Source organism: Ictidomys tridecemlineatus, chromosome 5, assembly GCF_052094955.1.
Source record: "Ictidomys tridecemlineatus isolate mIctTri1 chromosome 5, mIctTri1.hap1, whole genome shotgun sequence".
NCBI lineage: Eukaryota > Metazoa > Chordata > Mammalia > Rodentia > Sciuridae > Ictidomys > Ictidomys tridecemlineatus.
In genome coordinates, this window is record NC_135481.1 from 135,317,641 (window position 1) to 135,344,318 (window position 26,678).

Here is a 26,678-nt window from a genome sequence, read left to right on the forward strand (position 1 = left end):
AGAAGGATCATGAGTTCAAGGCCAGTCTTGGCAATTTAGTGAGACGCTGTATCAAAATTAAAGCAAAAACTGGGGATGGGACTATGAATGTAAGTCAGTGGTAAAGTACTCTTGGGTTTTATCCCCAGTACCAACAACAAATGTGAATATGTTATTTATTAAAATAACTAGTTGTCTTCCTTTATTTTTGGTACTAGGAACTGAACCCAAGGGCCCTTTACCACATCCCCAGCTCTTTTTATTTATTATTTTGGGACAGGGTCTTGCTAAGTTACTTATGGCCTTGCTAAGTTGCTGAGGCTAGCCTCGAACTTGTGATCCTCCTGCCTCAGCCTCCCAAGTTGCTAGGGTTACACTTGTGTGCCTTGCACCTGGCTTAGTTATCTTTCAAAGTAATGATTCTAGAGCCTGAATCATTACTAATAACACTAAGTGTGTCTGTGATCTGTCTGCTCTTATGCATCACAGAGCTCCTAAGAAGCAAACCTTTGCTTTGTGCCTTTGAGATGTGGACTTCTACCTTTTCTCCACTCTCCCCGTATGGGGATTTGCAGCTTTGGGGAAACAGATAGTGTTGGATCTGGGTTAAGGAAGAAGACTGTGGTCTGGAATATACTGGTTCTGTTAGCTGTAGGTTGGCAGAGTGGGTCTAAGGCTTGCAGGGAATGAAAAATGAAAGGGGGCAGTTATTATCCTAAAGCAGGCTAACACTTCATGCTGGTTTTCTACCTTCCAGCTAAGACACGTGTGTATGATGGTTAATCCTGCAATTTTTCGGTCTCCCCATTACTATTATAAATCATTCCCAGAAACTGCAAAATCTCAAAAATTTCCCTAAAAACAAATCAAAGTAAGATATTCAGAAAAGGATTAAAGATTTTCAGCATTTCTCATCAAGTTTCATTATGGTTTTAGAGAAAATAACTAGATTATTGCATGAACTAAACATTTTACATTTAAAGTTTAATTTGTATATTTCATGCTGATTATATACGTTCACTTTGGAGCATTAGCAGAAATACCAAAACAAAATAAAACAAAACAAAACCTCAAAACATTCAACTCTAGGCCTGGGAATATGGCTCACTGATAAAGCACTTTCCTAACAAGTAGGAGGCCAGCACTGCAAAAAAAGAAAAGAAACAAATAAAGAATTCACAAAAAATAACCAAATTCATTAATGATTATTTCTCCTCATCCATTTTTAGCATACCAAGTAAAGTAGATCCCCTGATTTGGAGAATATGTGTAGTTCGTACTGTATTTAATGGTGCCTAATCTGACTTCAAATTTCACTGATTAAAATCCTCAGCTGAACTATAAATATCATAAATCTAGAGTTTGAGGAAGTAGTTTAATCACTGTTCCTTGGTCTGGGTTCTTACTGATAAGGTGTCTGTAAGAAGCCCATAGAAAATCAAATTATCAGCTTTATTCCTGGCAGCTCAGTAACTCTGAAAGCCCCATTGGCTGGGCTCTGTGATCAACATGAAACTGTCTTCCTTCCTTCCTCTTCCCAAAGTGAACCAGCTGAACCTGCAGAGGCTGGGCTAACATGGCTTCCCTCTTCAGTTGCATGCTGAGGAGCTGGGGAATGTCCACCTTTCTTGCCAGGGAGAGAACCTGCTGAGACTGTCAGGAACCAAGAAGCTTTCTGCACTCCAGCCAGGCTGGTTAACACATTAGCCCATCCAAAAGAGAGGCCTAGCTCAGAATAGTAGCTCTCAACAGTCAGAATGGTCGGCTTTCCCTTCCATGTCTACCGACAGAAGTGGGACTAGAGGAGAGGAACCTCATATAGGTTCTGCCAGTTTTTCTGTTTGTTTGACAAAAGAAATTGAATTAAGTTGTCATACCAGCTTAATTCTCTCTAAGCAAGCAGCCAGATCCAGTTGTTCTTTTGACTCAAGTTAATTGGAGAATCTGGTTCTCCAGACCAATTCTTCTACATTTGGTAGCTTGGTTCTTCATGGGGATGAATGATCTGATGGAGATGGATTTTTAGCATCCTCTTATCTGGGCAGATACCCTCAAGAGATGATGAATTCTGTAAGGACACTTTATAGCCTAAAGAACATACCAGAAGCATGGCTATGTGAAAAAGAAGTGGCTTGCTGGGAATGTCATAGGCTGATCCTATCTTCAAAGGGTTCTGGTAGCAGCTGGATGACCATTGGTGAGGATGCTGTGTAGTCAACCTGGCTGACTTGGAAGTCATTCCTAATTCTCATAACTGTGTGAATCCAGCAGGATACCTTGTATGTCTCTTCATGAAGTAGCCAAATGAGGAAAACTACCTATGCTCTTTAAAATGAAAAACAGGATATGTTTTTTTTAATCCAATATACTTTATTTAGAATTATTATGTTCTGTTATATTTAACTAAATATTCCAGATTTATTATTTCCAGACACATTTTTTCTCTTAAACATTTATAGTTACTTTGTGAAATTATATACTTATTTTATTCTTTAAAGACATTAATGGTATGGGGAAAAGGTTGTTGACTACGTGGTAGAAAACTTGGCTTTCATCTCTCTCTTTCTAAAATGTAGATAGACGTTATTGTGGGTAAAAGCTGAAAAATACCTTTGATTTGTTATAGCATTATAAATTTAATTAAATAAACTTTTTATTTGGAAATTTAAAATGTACCTCAAGGCTGGGAATATAGCTCAGTGGTAGAGTGCTTACCTGGCATGCCTGGGCCCTGGGTTTAATTCCTAGCACCACACACATACTATATATATATATGTTTCAAAGTAGAGAATTGAGCAAAGAATTCCCATGTATACTCATCACTAGTTTAGGACATTTTGCCTTTCTTGTTTCATCTGTCCCCTTAGTTTTTTTTTTTTTAATCTAAATTACAGATCTCTCACAAACTCAATGAAGTTTTTCACCAAGCATAATCACATTGGTGAATCTGGGGTGTGATTTGGATGCAGTGGGACTAGAAGGAGGGAAGCAGGACAGGTGCTCCATGACTGTCTCCTACTCCCATTTCCTAAGGCCTGTACTTTGATTGCTTTACTTCTTGACCTAAAGTACCCATCTGACCTTTGGGCCTTCCAGGATTCCGTTCTCCTTCCTATTTAATCTACTTCTAGCTCTCACTTCTTCTGCCCTGCCCTGGCTCAACTTAAGCCTCCATATGTCAAAAAAACAATTCTTCCACCAGGTGCTGTAGCACACACCTAGAGGCTCAGGAAGCTGAGACAGGAGGATCTCGAGTTCAAAGCCAGCCTCAGCAGAAGTGAGGCGCTAAGCAACTCAGTGAGACCCTGTCTCTAAATAAAATACAAAATAGGTTTGGGGATATGCCCTTGAATTCAATCCCTGGAACCTCCCCCCAAAAAAACCCAGCCAAAACCAAGCCAAACCAAAACAAACAAACAAACAAACAAAAAACAATTCTTCCACAGTTCTTTCCATCACTGTCAGAAACAAAATCAGCTGCCTCTGGATATCAATGGGCAGACCTTTTTTACCCTGACCGAATTTCTCGGGTCATTATCCTATTAGCATCAAAGGGGAACTACACTCAACAGAAGGCCTCCCTCATTAGAACACATTATCCCAGGCCAGGAGGTGGGGTGGGAACTGGCAGTTTAAAACTTGTACTTCTCTGGGGGCCTGGGCAGCATGCCCTGAAGAGAGTGAAATGCCTTTAAAGATAGGGGTCTGCATTATCCCCTGCCCTGCTTTGGCTATCCCTGAGGATTCAGAGTTGAAATTCTTCATTGTATTATGGAAAATAGTCACCCTTGCCTGCCTGGGGTGATGTGCTGGGTAGTAAGGGAAGCCTTTCCTTTAAACATTGAGTGTAGTTCCTCTTTTAACTTTGATGCTAATAGGTCAACTGGAGGAATTTGTTCTGGGTAAATAAGTTCTGCCCATTGATCTCTAGAGGCAGCTGATTTTCTTCTTACCATGATGGAAAAGTAAGAAGAATAGAATAATCTTTCATATATAGGCATTGCCAGTTTTGATAATGCCATTTGTACTTTTTCATCATGCATCCTAGCAGTAAGTTTTGTGCCAAGTTTGGTGGCACACATGTAATTCCAACAGCTGGGCAGGCTGAGGCAGGAAGATTGCAAGTTCAAGGGTAGCCTCAGCAACTTAGTGAGGGTAAGCAACTTTTAGCAAGACCCTGTCACAAAATAAAATATATATTTTTAAAAAGGACTGGGGATATGGCTCAATGGTTAAGTGCTCCTGGATTCAATCCCCAGTGCTGAGAGAGGGATTCGGGGGAGAGGGAGAAAGAGAAAGTGTTAAGAGTTTTGTATGTTGTTTGTTTATAAATTTTATACATATCTCTCTTTACTGTTATATACACAAAGAATAAGAAACTGAGTGAGAACAGAACTTCTAATGTTTCCTCCATACTCATCCCCCATGAAAGGCATACACTCTACTTTGGAGCCTGATTAGCTAGAAAAATTATATAATTCATCAAATATGTTGGAACCCATTATGTGGCAGCACTGTGTGGGGTGCTGGAGGGAAGATGCAGAAGGCAAGATCCGAGGTCTCATTGCTGACAGCCAGGGGAACATCATCTGAACTTTCCAGATAAGAGGCCCTGAGTTGTTGGCCTTCTTCTCATCCACTTCTTGAGTAGGAGCTCTCAGTGTGAACCTGAGCCCCAGGCTCTGGGCATGCTTTATGCTTTGTTGTTATTTCTTATTTTGACAGAGTATTTTGTCTGGCTCTCTGCAGTCATTCTGATTGTTTGATTTTGACCATAAAACAACCTAAAAACAACTAACCCCCCAAACCTGTTTTCTCTCTGTCATTTTTTGGAGTAATCTTATAGTTTAGTTTATCTATTTAACTTTATTTCCCTTTTATTAATTTATCATCATCATCATCATCATCATCATCATCAAAATCATTATTTTGGTACCAGGATTGAACCCAGGGGCATTCTACCACTAAGATATGCCCCCAGCCCCTTTTATTTTATTCTAAGACAGGGTCTTGATAAATTGTTCAGACTTCCCTTTAAACTTGTGATCCTCTTGCCTCCCAAGTCACTGAGATTATAGGCTTGTGCCTATAATCTGCTTCCCTTTTATATATCATTCAAAAATAGGACTAAGGCAGGGTGTATTCCCTTAATCCCAGTGATTCAGGAGGATGAGGCAGGAGGATCGCAAGTCCAAGGCCAAAATAAATAAAAAGGGCTAGGGATGTAGCTCAATGGTAAAGTGCCATGGATTCAGTTCCCAGTACCTAATAATAACAATAAAAATAAAACTAAGAAGGGGCAACACAAAGGATACCAATTTGATGACAGGCAGGGTCTCAAGTCAGAAGGTGGGTGCTAACCCCTTCTCTGGTCTGCTCCTCTTAGCTCCTTTTCATTGCTCATAGCAGGACTCCTTGGTATTTTGGAGAAGAATGGATCTCAAATTCAGTCAGTCAAAAAAGGTATACCTTCTATGTTAAAAAAAAAAAAAAAAGCCTACCTATCCAGGTGGTTCAGGGCTCTGAGAGTCTAATTACCTCTGCCAGACTGGCATAGATCTGCCCCAGGATAGTGCAGTATTGACAGATTGCAGAAGAAGGGCCTTATCCTGTTTCCAAGACTGTTAGGAGCTTTTCAGGAGTTTTGTGAACTGAAGATCCCATCCTTAGAACATATATATATATGATGTGTTCTGACACTGAGAGGACAAAGGAAGTGAGGAGTGCTGTACTGAGGGAGGCTGGCAGGGTGCTGGCAAGTCTGATCTGGGATTTGTATTTCTCTCTCTCTCTCCTCCAGCCAAACTATGAAATCCATTTTTAAGCTGCCCAGTCCATAAAATGGAGTTGAAATGGCCCCAGGCTTGAGTAAACGGCATCCTTTTTGTGTGTGTGTGTGGCCAGATCTTCTTACCCTCCCCACCTTGTTCTGGGAAGTAAAAGGTGCTGGATGTGGCTGGAATGATTTGCTGGGTTCCCAAGAGAGGCAAAGTTGTTTCTTGGCTACATTTGCTCTTTTTAAAAGGGGGAGCTAGCCAGGCTTAATGGTGCGCACCTGAAATCTCAATGGCTCGGAGACTGAGGCAGGAAGATTGAAAGTTCAAAGCCAGCCTCAGCAAAAGCGAGGCAATAAGCAACCCAGTGAGACCCTGCCTCTAAATAAAATACGAAATAGGGCTGGGGATGTAGCTCAGTGGTACAGTGCCCCTGAGTTCAGTCCCTGCTACTCCAAAAAAATAAAATAAAATAGGTATAGCCTATAACATCTTCCACTAACTAGTCTATGTATCAGTGAAAAGCCCTGCTTAAGGAACTTGCCTAATCTAAACTTGTTAAGTCTCTACTCTTCCCCAACAGAAATTTATTTAGTACTAGGGGCCAATATTTGACATTTAACAAGAACTAAAGAAACAGAAACAGACACCATTCTGGGCGAGCAGGAGGTTGCCTGGTAGAACTCACTAATAAGTGCAAGTATAACCTTAGGGCCAGGCCCAACTCACTCTATCTGATACCCTTCCTACCAGCTTAACCTCTCACCAGCCTCCTACCTATCAGGAAGGTGAGAAACAGATGTGGGCCTAAGGATATGGAAGAATCTAGAATGACTGAGGTAATGTTTTAATTTTAAAGGAGGAAGCATAGGTTGTGATTTTTAACCATTTATGAAATAAGTTAGATACCTAACCCAAATCAGATAACTGGGTATAATAGCAAGCTGTACATGTGCTGTATAAACTGTAATATCATCACATATCATAACAGGACTATTATTCTTTCTTCGAATCTTAGCTTGTCAGTAGATTTTTAAGAACACAATAAAATTTAAATGAAAGAACACTTTTTGTGGTGATGGAGATTGAACCCAGGGCTTTGTGCATGCCAACCACCTGCTCTACGACTGAGCTATAGTCCTGTCCCAGAAAAATTCTTAATAAAGTCATCTTTTTTGCTTTCTTCCATATATATCAACAAAATATCCCCGTAAAGTCTCAAACAATTATTTTTATATGCTACTTAGCAAAGAAGGCAAAGTGGCAAAGTGAAGAGAACATTTAATGAGGCTTAGGACTCTGAGTTCAGGCTGGTATGTACTAGCCATGTGACCTTAAGAAAAATCACTATCCTCTGGATCTTGGTTTCTCATCTGTAGAAGGAAAAAAAAAAAAAAACAGAACTGAATTTTCTTGTGGTCAGCAGTACTTCCTCTTATTTGTGTAAAGCCAGCAGCCCCTGCTCCCTTGCTTTCCCTGTCCTACCTTAGATTTCTGGACTGTGAGTTGAAAACAAGGTGACCTGGGGCTCCCTTCTCAGTGCTCTCCTTTAGGTTTCCCCTCTGCTTCTGTTTTCTGGAAGACTTATTTGCTTCCTGGTTCACTGCTGAGATGTTTGAAGTTGCCATATAAATGACCCCTTAGGTCAGGCTAACACATTGTCCTCATAGCATAAAAAGGTAACATCACATCCAGTGCAACTCACTATAATATTGAAGCTTCATGCCACTATGTGTTTCCAGCATTAACAGTGGTATTCTGTTGCCCTTGAAGGAGTTTTATCAAATTTTTCTTGACCTCTACTCATCAAAATTTCTATAAATGAAGCTACTAAGAGTTGTCTTATATAGAATTACTTCTGTGCGAGAATATTAATTAGGTACCTCTCTATAAATACACTGATATTATGTTATATTCTGGATCATACTTTTCAACGAGCCATGTGTAGGCTTAACCCTGGTTTTATGCATGTTTTATCTGTTTCTTTCTGGTGCTGGGGGCTCAAACCTAGGGACTTATGCATGCTAAGTGAGTACAATGTATTTTTTTAATATTTATTTTTTAGTTATAGGTGGACACAATATTTTTATTTTATTTTTATATAGTGCTGAGGATCAAACCCATGCCTCACACATGGTAGGCGAACGTTCTCTCTCTGAGCCACAACCCCAGCCCCAGTACAATGTATTTTTAAAAACTTGATAGAACTACTTTTTTTTTTTTTCTCCCAGTACTGTGGATAGAACCCAGATGTGCTTTTACCACAACACTTTTTGTTTTGAGACTAAGTTGACCAAGCAGGACTTGAACTTGCAATACTCTTGCCTCAGAAGTTGCTGGGACTATAGGAGTGTGCCACCACACCCAACCTTGATATAACTTCTTATATGCAATAATGTTATTTGGTCATCCTATTAACACTTAGAAACCCATATTTTACTTGAAGATATTTGCAAATCACATTTCTTCTGCTTCTCATAATTGTATAGAGATACAACCTTATGCTAGGGTTGATTTTTTTTCTATTTTGCTACAGAAGAAAAGAGTGTTATTGTTCACACATAAAGTATATACTGGGGCTGGGGCTGTAGCTCAGTGATAGAGCGCATGCCTAGCATGTGTGAGGCACTGGGTTCGATCCTTAGCACCACATAAAAATAAACAAATAAAATGAAGGCATGCTATCCATAAACACCTATCAAAAAATGTTAAAAAAATATATACATATATATATATATACTGTAGTGGGCACAATGGTACATGCCTGTAATCCCAGTGGCTTGGGAGGCTGAAGCAAGAGGATCACGAGTTCATAGCCAACCTTAGCAACAGTGAGATGCTTAGCAATTCAGTGAGACCCTGTCTCTAAATAAAATACAAAATAGGGCTGAGGATGTGGTTCAGTGACCAAGTGTCCCTGAGTTCAATCCCCAGTACTCCCCCACATAAAAAAAAAAAAGGTTGGGTACAGTGGCTCACCTATAATCCTAGCAACTTGGGAGGCTGAGGTAGGAGTGTCACAAGTTCAAGGTCAATCTGGGCAATCTAGGGAGACCCTGTTCTTGGATTACTGGGTCTACCATCCTTTTATGTATTTCAGAAAAAAAAAATTGTGTGTGTGTGTGTGTGTGTGTGTGTGTGTGTGTGTGTGTGTATGTATGTATGTATGTGTATGCCTGCCTGGGATATAGCTTAGTGATAAAGCACCCCTGGGTTTAATCTCTAGTACTCTCCACTACCCTCCCCCAAAATAAAACAAAAACAAAAACAAACCAGAAATCTAGGAGCCTGTAATCCTGTAATATAAGGAGAGCCTGAGACAAGGGCTTTCAACAGTTTGACATCTACTTCTCACTTTGGACATGCCTTCTTCCCCCATAACTCACTCATAGAAGCAAAGAAAGATTTGGCCATAGCCCTCTATTGTCCACCCTGATATCACCCTCACCCTATTGCCTGCCTCATGAGGTTCCATCGAACCTTGGTGTTTGAATTGTTCTCTATCTTGAGTCTGCCCTCTCTTAGATTTGGTGACTCAGACCCAGAATCCACCTCTTCCCTGCCTTGGGTTACTACCCAGTCATTACTTCATGTTCAGTCCCAGCAATTAGGCTGCGTTGTGAAGCAGAATCTAGTAGGCCAGCCCTTGACAAAGGTGTGTGCGCCTCCCAGTGCTAACCTGCCTATCAGGCTGTTGACACTGATATCTGTACTTTGTCTCAGGCTGCTTCTTACAGCATTATTCCCATGGGGCCATAGCCTTTCTGCTATCTAATGCTTGGGGGTTCACATTAAGGCCTGTGCTGGCCCCAGGTTCTCAGATATACTGGGCCTACCCTCACTATATGTATTTCAGAATAAAAACTAGAATGCCATTCAAAAGCAAACAAAAAGCTAAAGAAATTCAGTGAAATTCTTATTCTTCCCACAAGGAATGCTTGGACCATTACTGGAAATTCTTTGAAATTGACTTTTCCTCCTCAGTGTTGCCCCTGCCATGTTAGTCTTCTGAGCACATGTTCAGTCTCCCTTGGGTGGTCTGCATCCCAGAAGTTGAGTGGAATAGCTTTGATATACTGAGGCACAGAGGCCTCCCTCCCTTCTTAACAGGTATCTGGGTCTAATGTTCTGAAACAGCATAGTGCTTTTCAGAGCCTGAGGCCACAGCCTCCTCAAAGTATATAGGTGCTGATTTTGACTTTATGCCTCCTTATTGCAAAAAAATTGGGCTCTCCATCTCAGTGTTGTCGCTCTCTGCCATCACTGCTATGTCAGCCAGCTTGACTACAGTAACAACCAATCCAAAAACTCTGGGACTTTGAACATTTATTTATTTATTTTTTTATTGGTTGTTCAAAACATTACAAAGCTCTTGACATATCATATTTCATACATTTGATTCAAGTGGGTTATGAACTCCCATTTTTACCCCGTATACAGATTGCAGAATCACTTCGGTTACACATCCACGTTTTTACATATTGCCATACTAGTGACTGTTGTATTCTGTTATCTTTCCTATCCTCAACTATCCCCTCTCCCCTCCCCTTCTATCTCTACCCCATCTACTGTAATTCATTTCTCTCCCTTGATTTTTTTTCCCTTTCCCCTCACATCCTCTTATATGTAATTTTGTATAACAATGAGGGTCACCTTCCATTTTCATGCAATTTCCCTTCACCCTCCTGAACATTTATTTTTCACTCATATTACAGCACCTACTGAAGCGCTCCTCCTTGTATTTTTTTCTATAGTTGAGTCTGAAGGAGCATCCTCTATTTGGAACCTGCCATTTTCATGGCAGAAGGAAAGGAGAATGAGTTTCTGTTTGAATAAAGTATATATCATGGGCTGAGGGTGTAGCTCAGTGATAGGGCACTTATCCAGCCTGTGTGACACCTTGAGTTAAATGTCCAGTACTGCTAAAAAAAAAAAAAAAAAAAAAAAAAAAAGTACACCATATCTGTACATAAGCCATTGACCAAAACAAGTCATGTGGTTCCCTGTGTTAGACAGCTTTTCATTGCTGTGGCAAGATACCTGAAAGAAACAACTTCAAGGAGGAAAGATTTATTTTGTGTCATGATTCCAGAGATTTCAGTCTATGGTCACTTGGTTCTGTTGATTCTGGGACCATGGTGAGGAAGAACATCATAGTTGGGAGAACATTATAGTGGAGACTCACCTCGTGGCAGCCAGGAAGCAGGAGGGAGAGAGGAGAGAGCCACAGACAAGACAGTTCCCAAGGGCATTCCTCCAAGAACCCACTCCCTACAACTAGGTCCCACGGCCTACAGTTTCTACCACCTTCCAATAATCCACTTAGATTGATGAAGTTAGAGCCCTCAAGATCCAATCATTTCCAAAATCCCCACCTCTCTATATTGCTGCACTGGGAATCAAGTGTTCAACACATGAGCCTTGGGGAATGTTCCAGATCCATACCATAAAACCCACTCAACTTTTTTCAGCCATCATTCCAGGCTGCAGCTCTTCAAGGTGATGAGGTGTGAGCAACAAGTAGTGCCTCACTAAGATGTAGGTCTCTTCAGGGAGATTGGGGGGGGGAGGGCTCTGAATGCTGGGGAAGCCCCTAACAAGGCTGCTGCTGCTCCTCCAGATCACTAAAAGTGTCTTCAGGGTGACCTTGACATGATCCTTCCTAGTAAATCCCACCTAAGGACAATGCTGACATTCCTTCTTCCTGCTAATACCCAGGTATTCCTGGGAGACGGCATCTTATTTTCTCAGCAAGACTGTGAGGAAGTTATCATCAGCATCTTTCCTATTTTATGGATAAGAAAGATGAAGTAACTTGTTTGTAAGTGGAGGACCCTGAGCTTGAACGTGGAATGTTGGTCTTATGAACAATAGAAATGGAATACTATATAATTATTGAATTAACAAATATAAGTATTATGAAATATATGGGGAATTGTTTATATAATAATAAGTACAAAAAATAGATATCAAAAGAATACATACTCTGTGGGTATAACCATGTAAAAGTTGGAAGTACTTGGCCTTTTGGGGTGGTAGAGTTTTATCTCTTTTTAGGAGGAAAGATTAATTTTGTTTTAAAGTTGACTTAATAATACATTTTTAAATAACAAAATTTTAACTTTCAGTAAACAAGAGATTGAAACGTGGTGGGGAAAGAAGAATTATGTGTCTGTCACTATATTTTTTAGAACTTAGAGGCTGAGCACTGGCAGAAACATTTAAAAAACCCAAACCACCATGAAAAAAAAAAAAGAACTTAGGGGCTTTGACCAACTGGCAGATAACCATGCTGTTTGACAGACTTCTTCATTCTTTTTTTTTTTTCTTGCATTGCTAAACTAGGGATTGAACCTAAGACCTTACACAAGCTAGGCAAGGGCTATACCTCCAGCTCCCTCCTCTTCACTGTTCAACCTCCTCAGTGCCCTGCTTCCCTAGCTGAACAACTGCTCTAACTCATTTGATGAGCAAATCAGGTCCCTGTGAATTGAGAAGACTAAAGCCAAATATAGTTTAGATTGGATTAAGATCAGATACTACAGAGATAGTTGAGGTTGAGCCATGGTGAGGAAGAGAAGAAAATATCAAATGTCAACCGAAATTATTCCCTGCAAACTGAGTCCAAGTAGTAATAAGGGATTTGAGCCAGCAGAAGTTAATGTTAAAGAGGCAACTGTAAATAGAAAATATAGGCATGATGGGAAGTCTAGATGACATTTCAAAGCTCTTTGCTTTTGGAGACCCCTTCTAAAGACCCTCAACTATATATGTTGGCCTCCCAGAGCCAGTCTGTCAGTAACTGTGCCCTGAGACTATTCAGTGAAAATTCTATATTTTTAACTACATTTAACACTATTGTAGTGAATATATCATCATATTTAACAAAGGGACCCTCTCCAGCTTTTCGGCATAGAAGCATCTGTCTCTTAAAACTATTTCAATCTTGGTTAATCAGGTTTCTTTTTCTTTTTCTTTCTTTCTTTTTTTTTTTTTTTTGATACCAGGGGATTGTACCCAGCAGTGCTTAGCAATTGAGCTATACTGCCAGCCTTTTTAATTTTTTATTTTGTGGCAAGGTCTCACTAGTTGCTTAGGGCCTCTCTGGGTTGCTGAGACTGGCTTTGTACTTGTGATCCTCTTTCCTCAACCTCCTGAGCCGCTGAGTTAACAGGCATGTGCCATTGCACCTGATGGATAATCAGGTTTCTGATAATAAAATATGCTACAGGCATGATCCACTTAATTAGCAAAAACATTTCTATGTTTTTATTTTTGTATTAATAGTAAGTATTTTTATTAAGTCATATTTCCTGTCATACAACATGAACATAGTTAAAAATCATTAAACATCTCTTATCCCACATATCACTAGGCTCTATAACCTAAAATTGTAAAAGGATAAATTTTATGTGGACAGTAGCCTAAAGATTATGTATTTTTACCCAAGTCAATAATGTTGTAATTATTTTTTCAAGGTAGACTTAATAATTAAAAAAATAACAAAATGATCAGATTTTAAGTCAATCTAAAGATTATTTGATTTCGAAGTCATTCAAATTTTAGAAAAGAGGTAAGTCCTGCTTCAGTATCTGTGCCTTTATCAGATTTTAGACTTATAAACTTTTCATTTTGGGCTGGGGGTGTGGCTCAAGCGGTAGCGCGCTCGCCTGGCATGTGTGCGGCCCGGGTTCGATCCTCAGCACCACATACCAACAAAGATGTTGTGTCCACCGAGAACTAAAAAATAAATATTAAAAATTCTCTCTCTCTCTCTCTCTCTCTCTCTCTCTCTCTCTCTCTCTCTCTCTCTCTCTCTCTCTCTCTCTCTCTCTCTCTCTCTCTCTCTCTCTCCTCTCTCACTCTCTCTTTAGAAAAAAAAAAACTTTTCATTTTGAAAAAATTTCAAACCTTGCAAGAATAGAACAATGATTTTGTGTATACCCCTTCACATAAAGTCACTAATTGTTAACATTTTGTCCCATTTTCTTTCTCTTTCATTCTCTTAATATGTGTGTATACATGTTATGTCTACTTATTTCCTGTGTCTCTTAACAATAAGAAATTCTTTTACCTAACCATGGCCACACTATAATGATCAACTAAAGGATATTTTATATTAATGTCAGTATCATTTACTGTATAGACATGCAGAATTTGCCAACTATGTCAGTATTGTCATTTACAACATGCCATATCTCCTCATCTCCTTTAATCCAGAATAGTTCCTTGGGGTTGTTTTGGTTGTTTTGGTCTTTCATGACTGCAATTTGAGAAGAAGACAGGCTGTTTGTTCTGCAGAATAGTTCTCAGTGGGGGCTTGTCTGATGGTTCATGAGTGATGCTGGGAACTTCTCGTGGCATCATTCCTCAAAGCACCTGATGTTGGTTTGTCCTATTATTTTATAGGTAGTTCAATTTGTTATTTCTTAGAATAGTTTGCCCTGTTACATGAGATCAAATCCAGCCTATCTGTTGTAATAAATGTTTTTCTTCTAGCCCTGAAATTGTTTATCACTACAATCTCTTTATTTTATAAGTTCATAGATTTGCTTTGTGGAAATAGGTTGGAACTGTTAAACTAAATTAGCCTAGACTTTATCAGCCCTCTTAAGTAAAATAGGAGTAATTCCCAATATGAGAAAATCCATATGTTTAACAAAGAAACATTAGCAATTAGTTCTTAACTAAGGAAGTTCCCTTATAAAAACATGTTCTCTCATAGAATTTCTTTCTTGGTAAGCTAGCTAATTTATTTAGGATTCAATTTACCTAAAATAAAATATGTTTTAAATGATAAGTATATGACCCAATGGACTGTTAATTTGTTTGATTTATTCATCTGACAGTATATACATGTATCAAAACATCACATTATATGTTGTAAATATATACAGTCCTCTTACCTCATATTGAAGATTAGACCCAGGGGTGCTTTACCACTGAACTACATCTCTAGCCCTTTTTATTTCTTATTTTGAGATAGGATCTCATTCAGTTGCCAGCGTTGGCCTCTAACTTGTTATCCTCCTGCCCCAGCCTTCCAGTAACTAAGATTATAGTCGTATGCCACTGTGCCCAGTTATATAATTTTTATTCACTATTATACCTTAATAAAACTAGGGGTGAGGTTTTAATATAAGGGTGGGTTTCATATAGTTAACAACATATCTATTATGTAATGTTGTATACACATTGCCCTGTTCTGTAATATTTAATGGTGCAGCCTGGAATTTGGTCTTAGACAACCAAAAAGGTTGCCCTTTATGATGCAGCCTCAAAAATGTCAAGCAATGTACCTCAAGCATTGTTTAACAAAGGAGTTTGGGTTTATTCACCATGGATTTGCCTCAAATGTTTTATAGTTTCATTTGAATCCTTTGGGTAACAGAGTTGCATGTTTTCCACTTGTATTTAGGCAGTATTCCTTTTTTCCTCTTTAACTCAAGGTTGCAAACTTAGATGTCTGACCTAATGAGTCAGGGAGGTGATCCTGGTGTGAGTATTAAAAGCAGGAATGTGGGTATCCCACCTACAGGGAACCACTACTGTTAGCTTCAGCCATGTGGGACTGTGGATCGATATGGCCACAATGTTCTGAGTTTTCCCTAGAAGCCTCAAATCCAAATTTTTAAACATTGTGAATCCAATCAAAAATTTAAAAGACTGTGCAGAACAAGTTGATATCCCATCATTTATCAGTGTATTTTTATCTTAAATATATTTCTTTTACATGTCTCATACATCAGTGTTTTGGGGATTTGGTATATGAATTCATAACACAGGGTATATGAATCCCCAATTCTCCACCTCCTAATTGTGACAATTTTATGTATCATTCTTTCTGCTTTCATCTTAACCTGATAAAATTATTTTAAACTATTCTGTAATTGGGTAGAAATAGTGCCACTCACTACATTATTTTATTTACCTTGACTGAACACATGCCAGTGTACAATAGGAACGTTATAATCTCAGTCTTTTCATCTGTTGTTACTAGTTTTTGCTCTTGAGGGTGAGTGGCAATTCCAAAGTCAGAGGCCAATTCTTCTTTCCATATCTCTACAGCCATCATTTCATCAAGTTGATAACATTCGCGGAACCCGCCACCATGGGTTGGTGGAGAGGCCAGCCAGAAACCGCTTCCACCCCCTTCACCGACGGTCTGGGGACAAGCCAGGACGACAAATATCCTTTGTCACTGTCTGAAGGGAGTGTAAGTTTTGAAATGTTTGAAAGATTTTCAGAATTTGTCTTCCCTATAGTTCTCCTACAACCTCAGAATCTTCATTTTATCTGATGCATGGAGGCAATAAAAGTAAATGATTCAAAACTAGAAACATCTCTACAGCTTTAGGTGTTTAATTTATGAAAGCATTGATAACGTTCAGTTTAATGAGATAACTGAATATAAACAACATGTGATTTATTCAGCTTAATCCCGAGACTTCTCAGCATTTTCTTCACAAATTGTTAACATGAGAGTTAAGCCTGACTTTGAATTGAGTTAGAGAGATTTGGTCCACCCAGCAAAAATGGATAGATAGATTTGTGATTCATTTGTATTTCTATTGACCTGGTGACTTGATTTTGGAACTGAAAGAAGAAATCTCATACAATTTTCTATTTGTAGATGTTCAAATTCAATAAATTACAACAAAAATATAAACTTGGTATTTAGGAAAAATAGTATATATGATGTATACTTGACACCAAACTCTGTGTTGCTAAGTAGCAATAAAGACAAGGAGAAACAAATTCACCTTATAGTTTTATTTAACTAGTACTTATTGGCGGGTGCAAGAACAGGATGGAGGTACTGCTGCCTGACCAGCATGGTTCTGAGGGTTTTGGGGATACTGAAATGAGATGGATTTTGTGGGAGAGGACACAAAGGTGTGCCAGGAGGGCCTCTGTATCCTTTCACTCTTCTCAGAACACAGGCACCAGGGGTGGAGAAAAGAGAAGAAAGGCGTGGTGAATCTCGCAGAGAGCTGAATTCCTGGCAGTGATGGTAGGGCTGGCTTCACAAGCCTAGAAACCAGGAAGTGGGGGAGGGCACTCATGCTTACTGAGCACCTACCCATGCCAGGCACTGTGCTGGGCAAGTTATATATCATCTAGTTCTCAGAGTTCATTGAGTTATTTATTTTTTTAACCCCCATTTTCCCATGAGAAAACTGAGTGTTGTAGTAACTGGTCCAGGATTCCACTGCTGTGGTTGGAGGAGCCTGGGATCAATCCAGGTCCAGCTGAAGCCCACTGACGCCCACCTGTACCCTCCACCCAAGTTCACTAGTGATGAGGACAACATTGGTACAAGAGAGACTCTGGTGTGAAGAGTTTTGGTGGGTGTACATAGAAATCCCCAACTTCCTGGCCTCAAAGCTTTTCTGGTTTTTAATGTCTTTGGAATAGAGAATAATGACTCTAGGGAATGTTGATGTCTCCCTTCTCTCCCATCCCCAGAACAACACATTTGGTCCCTTCTAGTTTTGTACATTATATGGCCATTACCAGGGAACATGAAGGTGACACATGATCTTGATTCCTTTCTGGAAAGTGTGCTAACTTTGACACAAAATGCAAAAGGTAAAAGGGGACTGAGGCAATTCAGCTGATTGCGCATGTGGGGGTGGAGTAGTTTATCAGAGCTGGTCCAAATTGCTTGGAATTCTCAGGCAAAATATTGTTTCTTTGCCTGATTTAACAACACAGTGTAGGGCTGGGGCTGTAGCTCAGTGGCAGATCACTTGCTTGGCACACGTGAGTCACTGGTTTCGATCCTCAGCACCACATAAAAATAAATAAAATAAAGATATTGTGTCCAACTACAACCTAAAAATATTAAAAAAAACACAGTGCATTTTTTTTCTTAAATTTCTTAATATTCTCCCTCCCTCCCCCCCCTCTTTGTTTTTGGTACCAAGGATTGACCTCAGGGGCACTTGACCACTGAGCCACATCCCATCTTCAGCCTTATTTTGTATTTTCTTTAGAGACAGGGTCTCACTGAGTTGCTTAGCGCCTCAGTTTTGCTAAGGCTGGCTTTGAACTTGGGATCCTCCTGCCTTAGTCTCTGAGCCTCTGGGATTACAGGTGTGCACCACCACATCTGGCCCCTCTTTCTGTTGTCAGTGTTCTTTCATATGTTGTATGTATTTGTGTAAATATGGATGTGCATGGCCATCTCAGGTACTTTTTGAAGAATGTATAGTCTATACACATACATGTATGTATATAGCTTTATTAACCAAAGGAATAGATGAGGGAATTGAAGAAAAGAGAAAGAGAAGAATGTTCATTCACTTCAAAATTATTTGTGAAGTATCTGCTAGTGAACAGGCACCATTTTAGACACTTTAGTCATAATAGTGGAAGTACTGTGGTCCCTGTCCTCAAACTGCTTATAGTCTAGTGGGAGTGGCAGTGAAACCAGCAGGTGGCCAAAGCACAATGTGGTGCTGGAACTGAGGCAGCTCCGGAGCAGTGTGGATACATAGGAGGGGCAGCTCACACATCCTGGAGGACCAGAGAAGGAGGGAAATCAGAGGCTTGGAGTGTGAATAAGAAGGGGTTGATATGTCCATTTATTCAACAGATAAATATAGCACCTTCCCTGTTCCAGGCATTGTCCTAACCACTGGGAATGCAGTGATAAACTTTACCCACCCTCTTGAGTTTCCGGTTCTTTGGGAGATGACAGATAGCAAAGAGGCAAAAAAAAAAAAAAAAAAAAAAGAAAGAAAGAAATTAAGGAAAGTGACTTCAGATAATGAAATGTGATATATGAGAGTAAGCAGTTGGGCAGGGACTGTTCAGGTAGTGGGAACGGAAATGTACAAAGTTGCAGAAGGGGAGGCTGTGCTGAATGTTCAAGGAATCCTGTCTCTTCCCAGGTAATATAGCCTAGGGGATAACCTGACTCTATATACAAGTCAGTTTGTGAAAGCATCAGCAAAAACGACTCAGTGAACTCTGAGGACTAAATGACATATTTGTGAAAGCATCAGCAAAGCTTATAGACTCCTAAGGGAAGGAGAGGCCAAAACCAAATTAAATACAGGTAAATTTGTTCAGCAGACAATCTGAGTCTGACTCACTGATCATCAGGTCTCTCCGTGGTCCCTAATTGGGGTCCTGGGACTGGACATTTGCTGATACAAAGAAAGTTCTTTAGCTTAGTTCTTTAGTCCGGCTACTCACTGATGAAGCAGTAAGTCTCTTAAAGAATCAAGGGACCATGAACTTCAAGTAAAATATAAAAGTAGGATTATGATTTTATATCAAAGTTGTTAATTTATTCAGGAGAACTTGGAGGAGAGAAGCCTAAGTCCTTTACTTACATGGCCTGTTTTCTGTTGATTATGAAATAATTTGCTTAAAATTGTTGCCTTTCACATATGTCTGTTACTTTTTTTAATATTTATTTTTTTTAGTTGTAGTTGGACACAATACCTTTATTCCATTCATTTATTTTTATGTGGTGTTGAGGATCGAACCCAGGGCCCGGCATATGCTAGGTGAGTGCTCTACCGCTGAGCCACAATCCCATCCCCTCTGTTACCTTTTTAAAAATATATATATATTTTTTTTTAGTTGTAGATGGACACAAAATCTTTTATTTTTATTTATTTTTTTTATGTGGTGCTGAGGATTGAGCCCAGGGCCTCACACATTCAAGGCAAGCGCTCTGCTACTGAGCTGCTACCTTTTTAATGAAGTTGTATCATTTGAAAATATGAAAACTTCTTTGAATCTTTGTTGATAGAAATAGGAAAAAATGTATTCAGAATTCTGTTATCACGTTTGTTTTCTTGGTTTGGGTGTAATAGAATGAGCAGACTGTCTTAGCTAAGAGTTCAATCTAGGGATATAATCACAAATAAAACGAACATTGTTCAAAAAATAATCGAGCTTCTTCCCAGAGTGGGCAGCTACAACAAGCAGATCCCAGGCATAGAGATTCCTCCTACAGTGGGCGGCCATACTGCAGAAAGGGCTAGAGTAGTGGGCTGTGCTGTTGACATGGTGGCTGCCACAAGCAAAGGCCAGGGCACCACCACAGCTGGGCCCTGGCTGGGCCCCCCACAGGTAGAGAGGTGCCACCAGGGTTTGTTCCTGGCTGGGGGCCTGGGCAGGGAAGCTCAGACTACAAATTCTTCTCCCTGTCTACAGCTGCCAGGCTGTTAATAGCCCTCCTTGCTCCCTTTCCCTGAGGTCAATGATCATGCTGTATTCCATACGCCTAACACTCACATAATGTCAAGGGACAAGGAAACATTATTAGTCTTTAGAGTTTTAAGGGAAAAATGTTCTTGACTTAAAATTCCACATGAAGCCTATTGCCACCCATGAGGAGGGAAACAGGAAGATGCAAAGACTCAAAAAGACTCTGCTCATATACCTCCTTTAAAATTGACTTTAAAGGGCTGGAGTTGGAGCTCAGTGATAAAGTGCTTGCCTAGCATGTGCGAGGCACTGGGTTTGATTCTCAGCACCCAGATAAATTAAAAAAAAAAAGACACAGACAACTAAAAAAAAATTTTTTTTAAATTGACTTTAAGTTGTATTCAAGAGGGACATAGTTAGAAGTTAAGGGACAAGAGGATGTAGGGTAACAGTAAAGACATGGCTGAGAAATTAGGAAGGAAAAAATTGTGACCAGTTTTATATATTAAGTGTGACTCTGGAATTTGCCTTGGTTGGTGGGTTCTCTTAAGCAGATTCCAAGTCCACTGACCTTGCCAGTTGCATGGAAGGTCACAGGCCTCAGCCACGAAGTGTGTCCCTAGGAGAACAGAGTTTAAGAGGATAGAAGAGATAATGGCTGACCTCCAGAAGGCTGTTCTAAGTCTGCCCCAGGTGCAATTACCAAATGGAGACCAGAAGCCAAGAGAAGAACCCAGGCCTTGGCAGCCTGACTAGTCTGGCAGCACACACACACACAAAAAAGACAGGGTGGAACTTGTTTTGAGATTCTGTGGCTCAGTGACTCCGCCCACTATTGGTAAATGGCCAACAGAGCCTCTCTTATCAACAAAAAGAAGAGCTATTCCCCCTTCTGGGGAAGAGGGAATGAGAGCTGTTTCCTTTAATACTCTCTTGTTGTGAGGAGTTGGGTCTCCTTGTCCATGGATTGAACTTTAGAAGGATTTTCTTCAACTGACCACAGGGAGGAGAGACTAGTGATTCTGAGATCCCAGCTTGAGCAATTGAATGGATGGCCCCTCATTGAATAAGATGGCACAAGAAGAAGGGCAGATGGCGGGTGGGAGAGGGTGAGTAGCAATTGTTTGAATTTTAGGTGGCATGTGTGGTGTCTGATATACTTTTTTTTTGTACTAAGGATTGAACCCAGCCCTTTTAAAAAAAAAAAAAAATATATATATATATATATATATATAGATGTAGGTGAACACAATATCATTTTTTTTAAACAGAGAGAGAGAGAGAGAAAATTTTTTAATATTTATTTTTTAGTTTTCGGCGGACATAACATCTTTATTTGTATGTGGTACTGAGGATTGAACCTGGGCTGCACTCATGCCAGGCGAGTGCGCTACCGCTTGATCCACATCTCCAGCCCCAAAACACAATATCTTTACTTCATTTTTATGTGGTGCTGAGGATCGAACCCAGGGCCTCACATGTGCTAGACAAGAACTCTACCACTAAGCCACAACCCCAGCCCTCCCCAGCCCTTTTTATTTTTAATTTTGAAACAGGGTCTTGCTAAATTGCTTAGGGCCTCGGTAAATTGTTGAGGCTGACCTCGAATTTGTGATCCTCCTGCCTCAGGTTCTTGAGTTGCTGGGATTACAGCCTCCAGTGTGATTTTGGAATAGAAACCAAGTAGGCAGTTGGAAATAGGGACTTGTGGTTTACAAGAACTTCTGGGAGCTAGAGGCATGGATTTGAGGGTCCCAAGGTAAGGATACAGTGAAGGTAGGCTTCTCCACCCAAGGGGGCACTGGTCAGAGGCTTTAGCTTCCCCCTGCTCCCACACTACTTGGTACCCTGTGATTCTGAGTCCCTTCTTCCCATCCTGTCCCTGGAAAGTAATGCCAGTCATTATAGAATGAAGCTGCAGGACCTCAGGGAACATCTGTTGGAAGGCAGAGGAAGAAGAGCCAAGGAGGGGAAGATAAAAGGTTCATGGTAGGTATGGGGACATTTTTTTAGACTCAATTTCTATTTCTGTCCATTGCACCCACCTCTTCCTTGCTTACTTTTTAAGACTTAACTAGCTAACTAAGCTTAACTGCTGAAGGAGGTACTAAAGAAGGAGCCAATGTGACTTCTTAAAAACCCTAGCCAAGCATGGTGGCACATTCCTATAATCCCAGTGACTCAAGAGGCTGGGCAGGAGGATCACAAATCCAAGACCAGCCTCATCAACTTAGTGCAAGCAACTTAGTGAAACCCTGTCTTAAAAATTAAAAAAAAAAAAAAAAGACTGGGACTATGGCTCAGTGGTTAAGTACCCTTGGGTTCAATCTCTGGCACCAAAAAACAAAACAAACAAACAAAAAATCATATCCTGGAGGCTAGCAGGGAGGCTCAAGGGTGGCTCAATGGTAGAGTGCTTGCCTAACATGTACAAGACCCTGTGTTCTATCCCCAGAAAGAACAAAATATCACTCTGTATCTTGTGCTTCTCTTATGTTTGTATGCCAGCAACTAGCAAGCCCTCCAAAGTTGCTTGTTGAATTAAAAACAAATTTAAGTTTACAAATAATGGTAAATCATTAAGAGCTCATTAGTCCCCATATTTTCTAAGTTTTATTTTTGTTGAGTTTAACTGTAAGCTTGTAATTTTAGTGATTCTCTTGATACCCACACTTGGGCTTTAAAAATACCTACCAAAATAAATAAGACAGTAAGAAATAATAGAGCTCAGAGGTCACATCTTTTAAACTTTTTTTTTTTTTTGGCAGGGGGCATGGGTACTGGGGATGAATGAACTCAGGAGCACTAGGCCACTGAGCCACATCCCCAGCCCTGTTTCGTATTTTATTGAGAGAAGGATCTCACTGAATTGTGTAGTGCCTTGCTTTTGCCAAGTCTGGCTTTGAACTTTTGATCCTCCTGCCTCAGCCTCCTAAGCCACTGGGATTACAGGCATGTACCACTGTGCCCAGCTACATCTTTTAACTTTTGATACCTCATCTTAATCATGTGAATGTCAGGAATTTAATACATTTTCATGTTGTTAATAGATATCAGGAAGGTTGAAATGCTAACTAATAGCTTAACATTGAAATAACCAATATTGGATCATTATAATTATGCCACTACATTCTAATTTGAATTCTCAATACTGTGTAATCAGACTTAATGGTTTTAAGGATGGTAGTGTAGTAAGGAAAATGGTAAACATCTGCTTCATGGAATTAAGTTTTTCTGGGCAGATTCATCAAATCCTACAGAAAAGAAAAAGCAACTAAACACAGGTTGTGAGACTCCCTAATGGCCTTGCCAGATGTGCTCATTGTCTCACAGGGCCTTTGGATTTTTTTTTTAATATTTATTCCTAAGCTTTAGGTGGACACATATCTTTACTTTATATTTATGTGATGCTGAGGATCGAACCTGGTGCCTTGTGCATGCTAGGCAAGCACTCTACCATTGAGCCACAACCCTAGCCCTGGATTTCTTTATCACTTTTTCCTCTTCTGTTTCCTCCTGTGATCTGCTCTAACCTTTACTTCACATACATTAAGCCTAATAGCAAAAGTTGAAGAACTGCCCTTCTTGAAAATATCTGTTTTATTATATTAGCTCAGGGTCAGATTAAGAAAGAAGATGATGAGACATGACAAAGAAAATGAATACCTAGAAGAGGAAACTGCAATTTAATGCTTCTCTTGGCAAAGGGAATGTTTTATGCTAAATCATTAAGAACTCATTATTACCCATATCTTTCTAATTCCAGATTCTGTATTCACTTGAGATGCCCAGCCTAGGCATACACAACAGGTACCTTCTCCATTAAGACTCCCATTCCCCGCTGAGTCCAAGCCAGTGATAATTTCTTTTCTAGCACCTGTCCTTCTTCCCAGAACCTTCCAAGTATATATGGTTTATTTTCTGGGCACTTGGTTCAGTCTTTACTGTGTGACTTTGTGAAGAGCTCTTGAACTCTGGAGCCAGTGAGCTGTACATTTGACCCCTCATCTGCTGTGCTTGCTGCCTTGGATTGCTCAGCATTTTTAGGACTAAGCCTCAGTTTGTTTAACTGTAAAAAGGAGATACAGTCATCTCCTTCCCAGGATGGTTACAATTAAGTTGAAGGACAAATTCAGCATAGGCCTGGCACACCCTTATTGTGTCCATTTTCACATTTCTGATGTCTTAATGCACTTGTATCTTCTTTATTATTTCTACCTTAAGAAATAAGGGTTTGGGGGCTGGGGTTGTGGCTCAGTGGTAGAGTGCTTGCCTAGCATGCATGAGGCACTGGGTTCAATCCTCAGCACCACATAAAAAATAAAATAAAGATAGGGCTGGGGTTGTGGCCCAGTGGTAAAGTACTCACCTAGCATGCATAAGGCACTGGGTTTGATCCTCAGCACCACATAAATGTAAAATAAAGATACTGTATCCACCTAAAGCTTAAGAATAAATATGAAAAAAAAAATAAAATAAAGATATTGTGTCCATCTAAAATTAAAAACAAATATTTTTTAAAAAAGAAATGAGTATTTGGAGGGCTGAGGTTGTGGCTCAGTGGTAGACATTTGCCTGGCATGTGTCAGGCACTGGGTTCAATTCTCAGCACCACATATAAATAAATGAATAAAAATAAAGGTCCATCAACTACTAAAAATATATATTTAAAAAGAGAAGAAGAAGAAGAAGAAGAGTTTGGAGCCAGGTATAGTGGCACACCCCTGTAATCCTAGCGGTCTGGGAGGCCAACACTGGAGGATTGCAAGTTCAAATCCAGCCTCAGCAATTTAGCAAGGCCCTAAGCAACTTAGTGAAACCCTGTCTCAAAATAAAAATTAAAAAAGGGCTGGGGATGTGGTTTGGGATCAAAAGCATTATTGGTGCATTTTATCCAATCAGTGATAAAACAGACAAAAAGAATTGACTTGATTTTGGTGAGGGTGACAAGGAGGAGAGCCAGGCCTTTGAGGAGGCTGTGTTCCACATGGGAGCAGAGGAAAGGGAAATGGATTAGCAAAGGCAAAGAGGCAGGAAGGACAGGATATATTTGTGGAACCCAGACAGCTGGAGGTAAGAGCAAACAAGTACTGTGTAGCCAAATTGTGGAGCGTCCCAATTACCAATCGAAAATTTGATTTTGCCTTTCAGGTGGAAGAGAATCATCAAAGGTTTTCAATGCAAGAGAACAATATGATTTAAAATGCCCTAAGACAATCCCTTGGGTACAATTAACTAAATGCAGATAGCTCTACTATACTTGGTGTGTACAGTGCAGCATCCCATTTCTTTACTCTATCTGGAACATGTTCTAAGGCATGCTATACCCAAGGAGCAAAACAGAATTTATGAAAGTATCTCGATAAGTCTAATGCACCTGTCTTTGGTTATAAGTATCATGAACTCATCTTAACTTGGAAGAAGGAGGTTTATTGGCTTGTCACTAGAAACTCAAGAGCTAGATCCAGGGTTCTGTAGTTCTGTGGTGCTACCCCTGTGTTGACTTCATGCACTGGCAGGCTTTCTCCAAGGAGAGCTGTCAGACTCAAATAGCCTGGGGGTTTGCCACCTAAACTGGTGGCACTCCTTTCTCCCCCTTCAGAAGCATTCTTCCAGCTAGGTGGGTGGCCTATGTTTGTAATCCCAGCAGCTCAAGAGGCTGAGGCAGAAGGATTAGGAGTTCAAAGTCAGCCTCAGCAATTTAACCAGGCCCTAAGCAACTCTCAGTGAGACCCTGTCTCTAAATAAAATATATAAAAGGGCTGGGGATGTGGCTTAATGGTGGTTAAGCACCCTTGAGTTCAATCCCCAGTACCACCCCCTCAAAAAAGCATTCTTCCTTGGTCCTGCTTGTGTCATAAGCCCATCCTTGAACCAGTTGTTGTTTCCAGGGAGATGAAGTGCCTTGACTGGGTCCATCCATGGAATGGGGAGGCCTGCACAGAATGGCAGCCTAACTGGGTTTGGGGTGGGTATGGAGGTTGTTCTTGAAAACAGAAGATGCTGGGCATGCCTAAAAATAAGAAATGCCTCAAATGAATCATGCAAAGAAAACACTGGTTAGAAGATAAAAGAATAGACTGTCTTAGAGGAAGTTGATAAGAGAAGGCATAAAGAAAGAACTGTCAGGTGTAGAGATGAAGAGCAAAAGACACAGTTTTTAGCTCTTCACAATTTCAGCTTCTTAATTTTGCTTCAACTTTCCATTATTTTTCCTTTATTAAAAATTCTACTTTGATGGTAGTACTTTTGGAGCCAATTACTCTTCACAGCCCCTGGATGAGAGTTGGCCAAGGTAAGCAAGCTACATTTAAAAGATATTTTAAAAGATATACAGATGTTATTTTTAAAATGTTTTTACTTTATTTCGTTCACCTTGAATGTTGTTTTGGAAAGCTTTTAGTATAAAAGAGAGTCTGGTTTTCTCTTATAAAACTTAAGTCTTTTGATGTATAATCATGGGCTTGTATGAAAGTATAAAGTGAAAAATTAAGTAAATCTAGATCTTCCTACTTAAAAATCAAATAAAAACACATTTGGGATATATTTGCCAACAGAATACTCAGTCTGGATATTCTTCTATTTGAGACATGGAAAAATAAATGCCTTTTCTCAGGTGTCTTCATAAGCAACTAAAAGGGATAAAAAAAACTCCTAAAATGGTAATTTGCACAGTGATTTGACTTTGGATCTCTTTGAGTACTTGTGTACAAAAAATTAACTGAAAAGGACTTCTGCATCTGTTTGTTTGGC

General features: G+C 39.9%; 1 protein-coding gene across 4 annotated transcripts in view; it reads left to right on the forward strand.

Moving 5' to 3' along the window:
- Positions 1-26,678, forward strand: part of Crtc3 (CREB regulated transcription coactivator 3) — a 108,795-nt gene that overhangs the window by 43,958 nt on the left and 38,159 nt on the right. For 2 of the 4 annotated variants that reach the window (XM_078051145.1, XM_078051146.1), the window contains exons 3-4: positions 15,822-15,941; positions 26,159-26,220. In XM_078051145.1, coding sequence (XP_077907271.1) covers positions 15,822-15,941; positions 26,159-26,220 — 182 coding nt within the window. Of the gene's footprint in view, positions 1-15,821; positions 15,942-16,091; positions 17,102-21,525; positions 21,915-26,158; positions 26,221-26,678 lie in introns of those variants that run through there. The other 2 variants (XM_078051147.1, XM_078051149.1) reach the window with 2 other exon arrangements.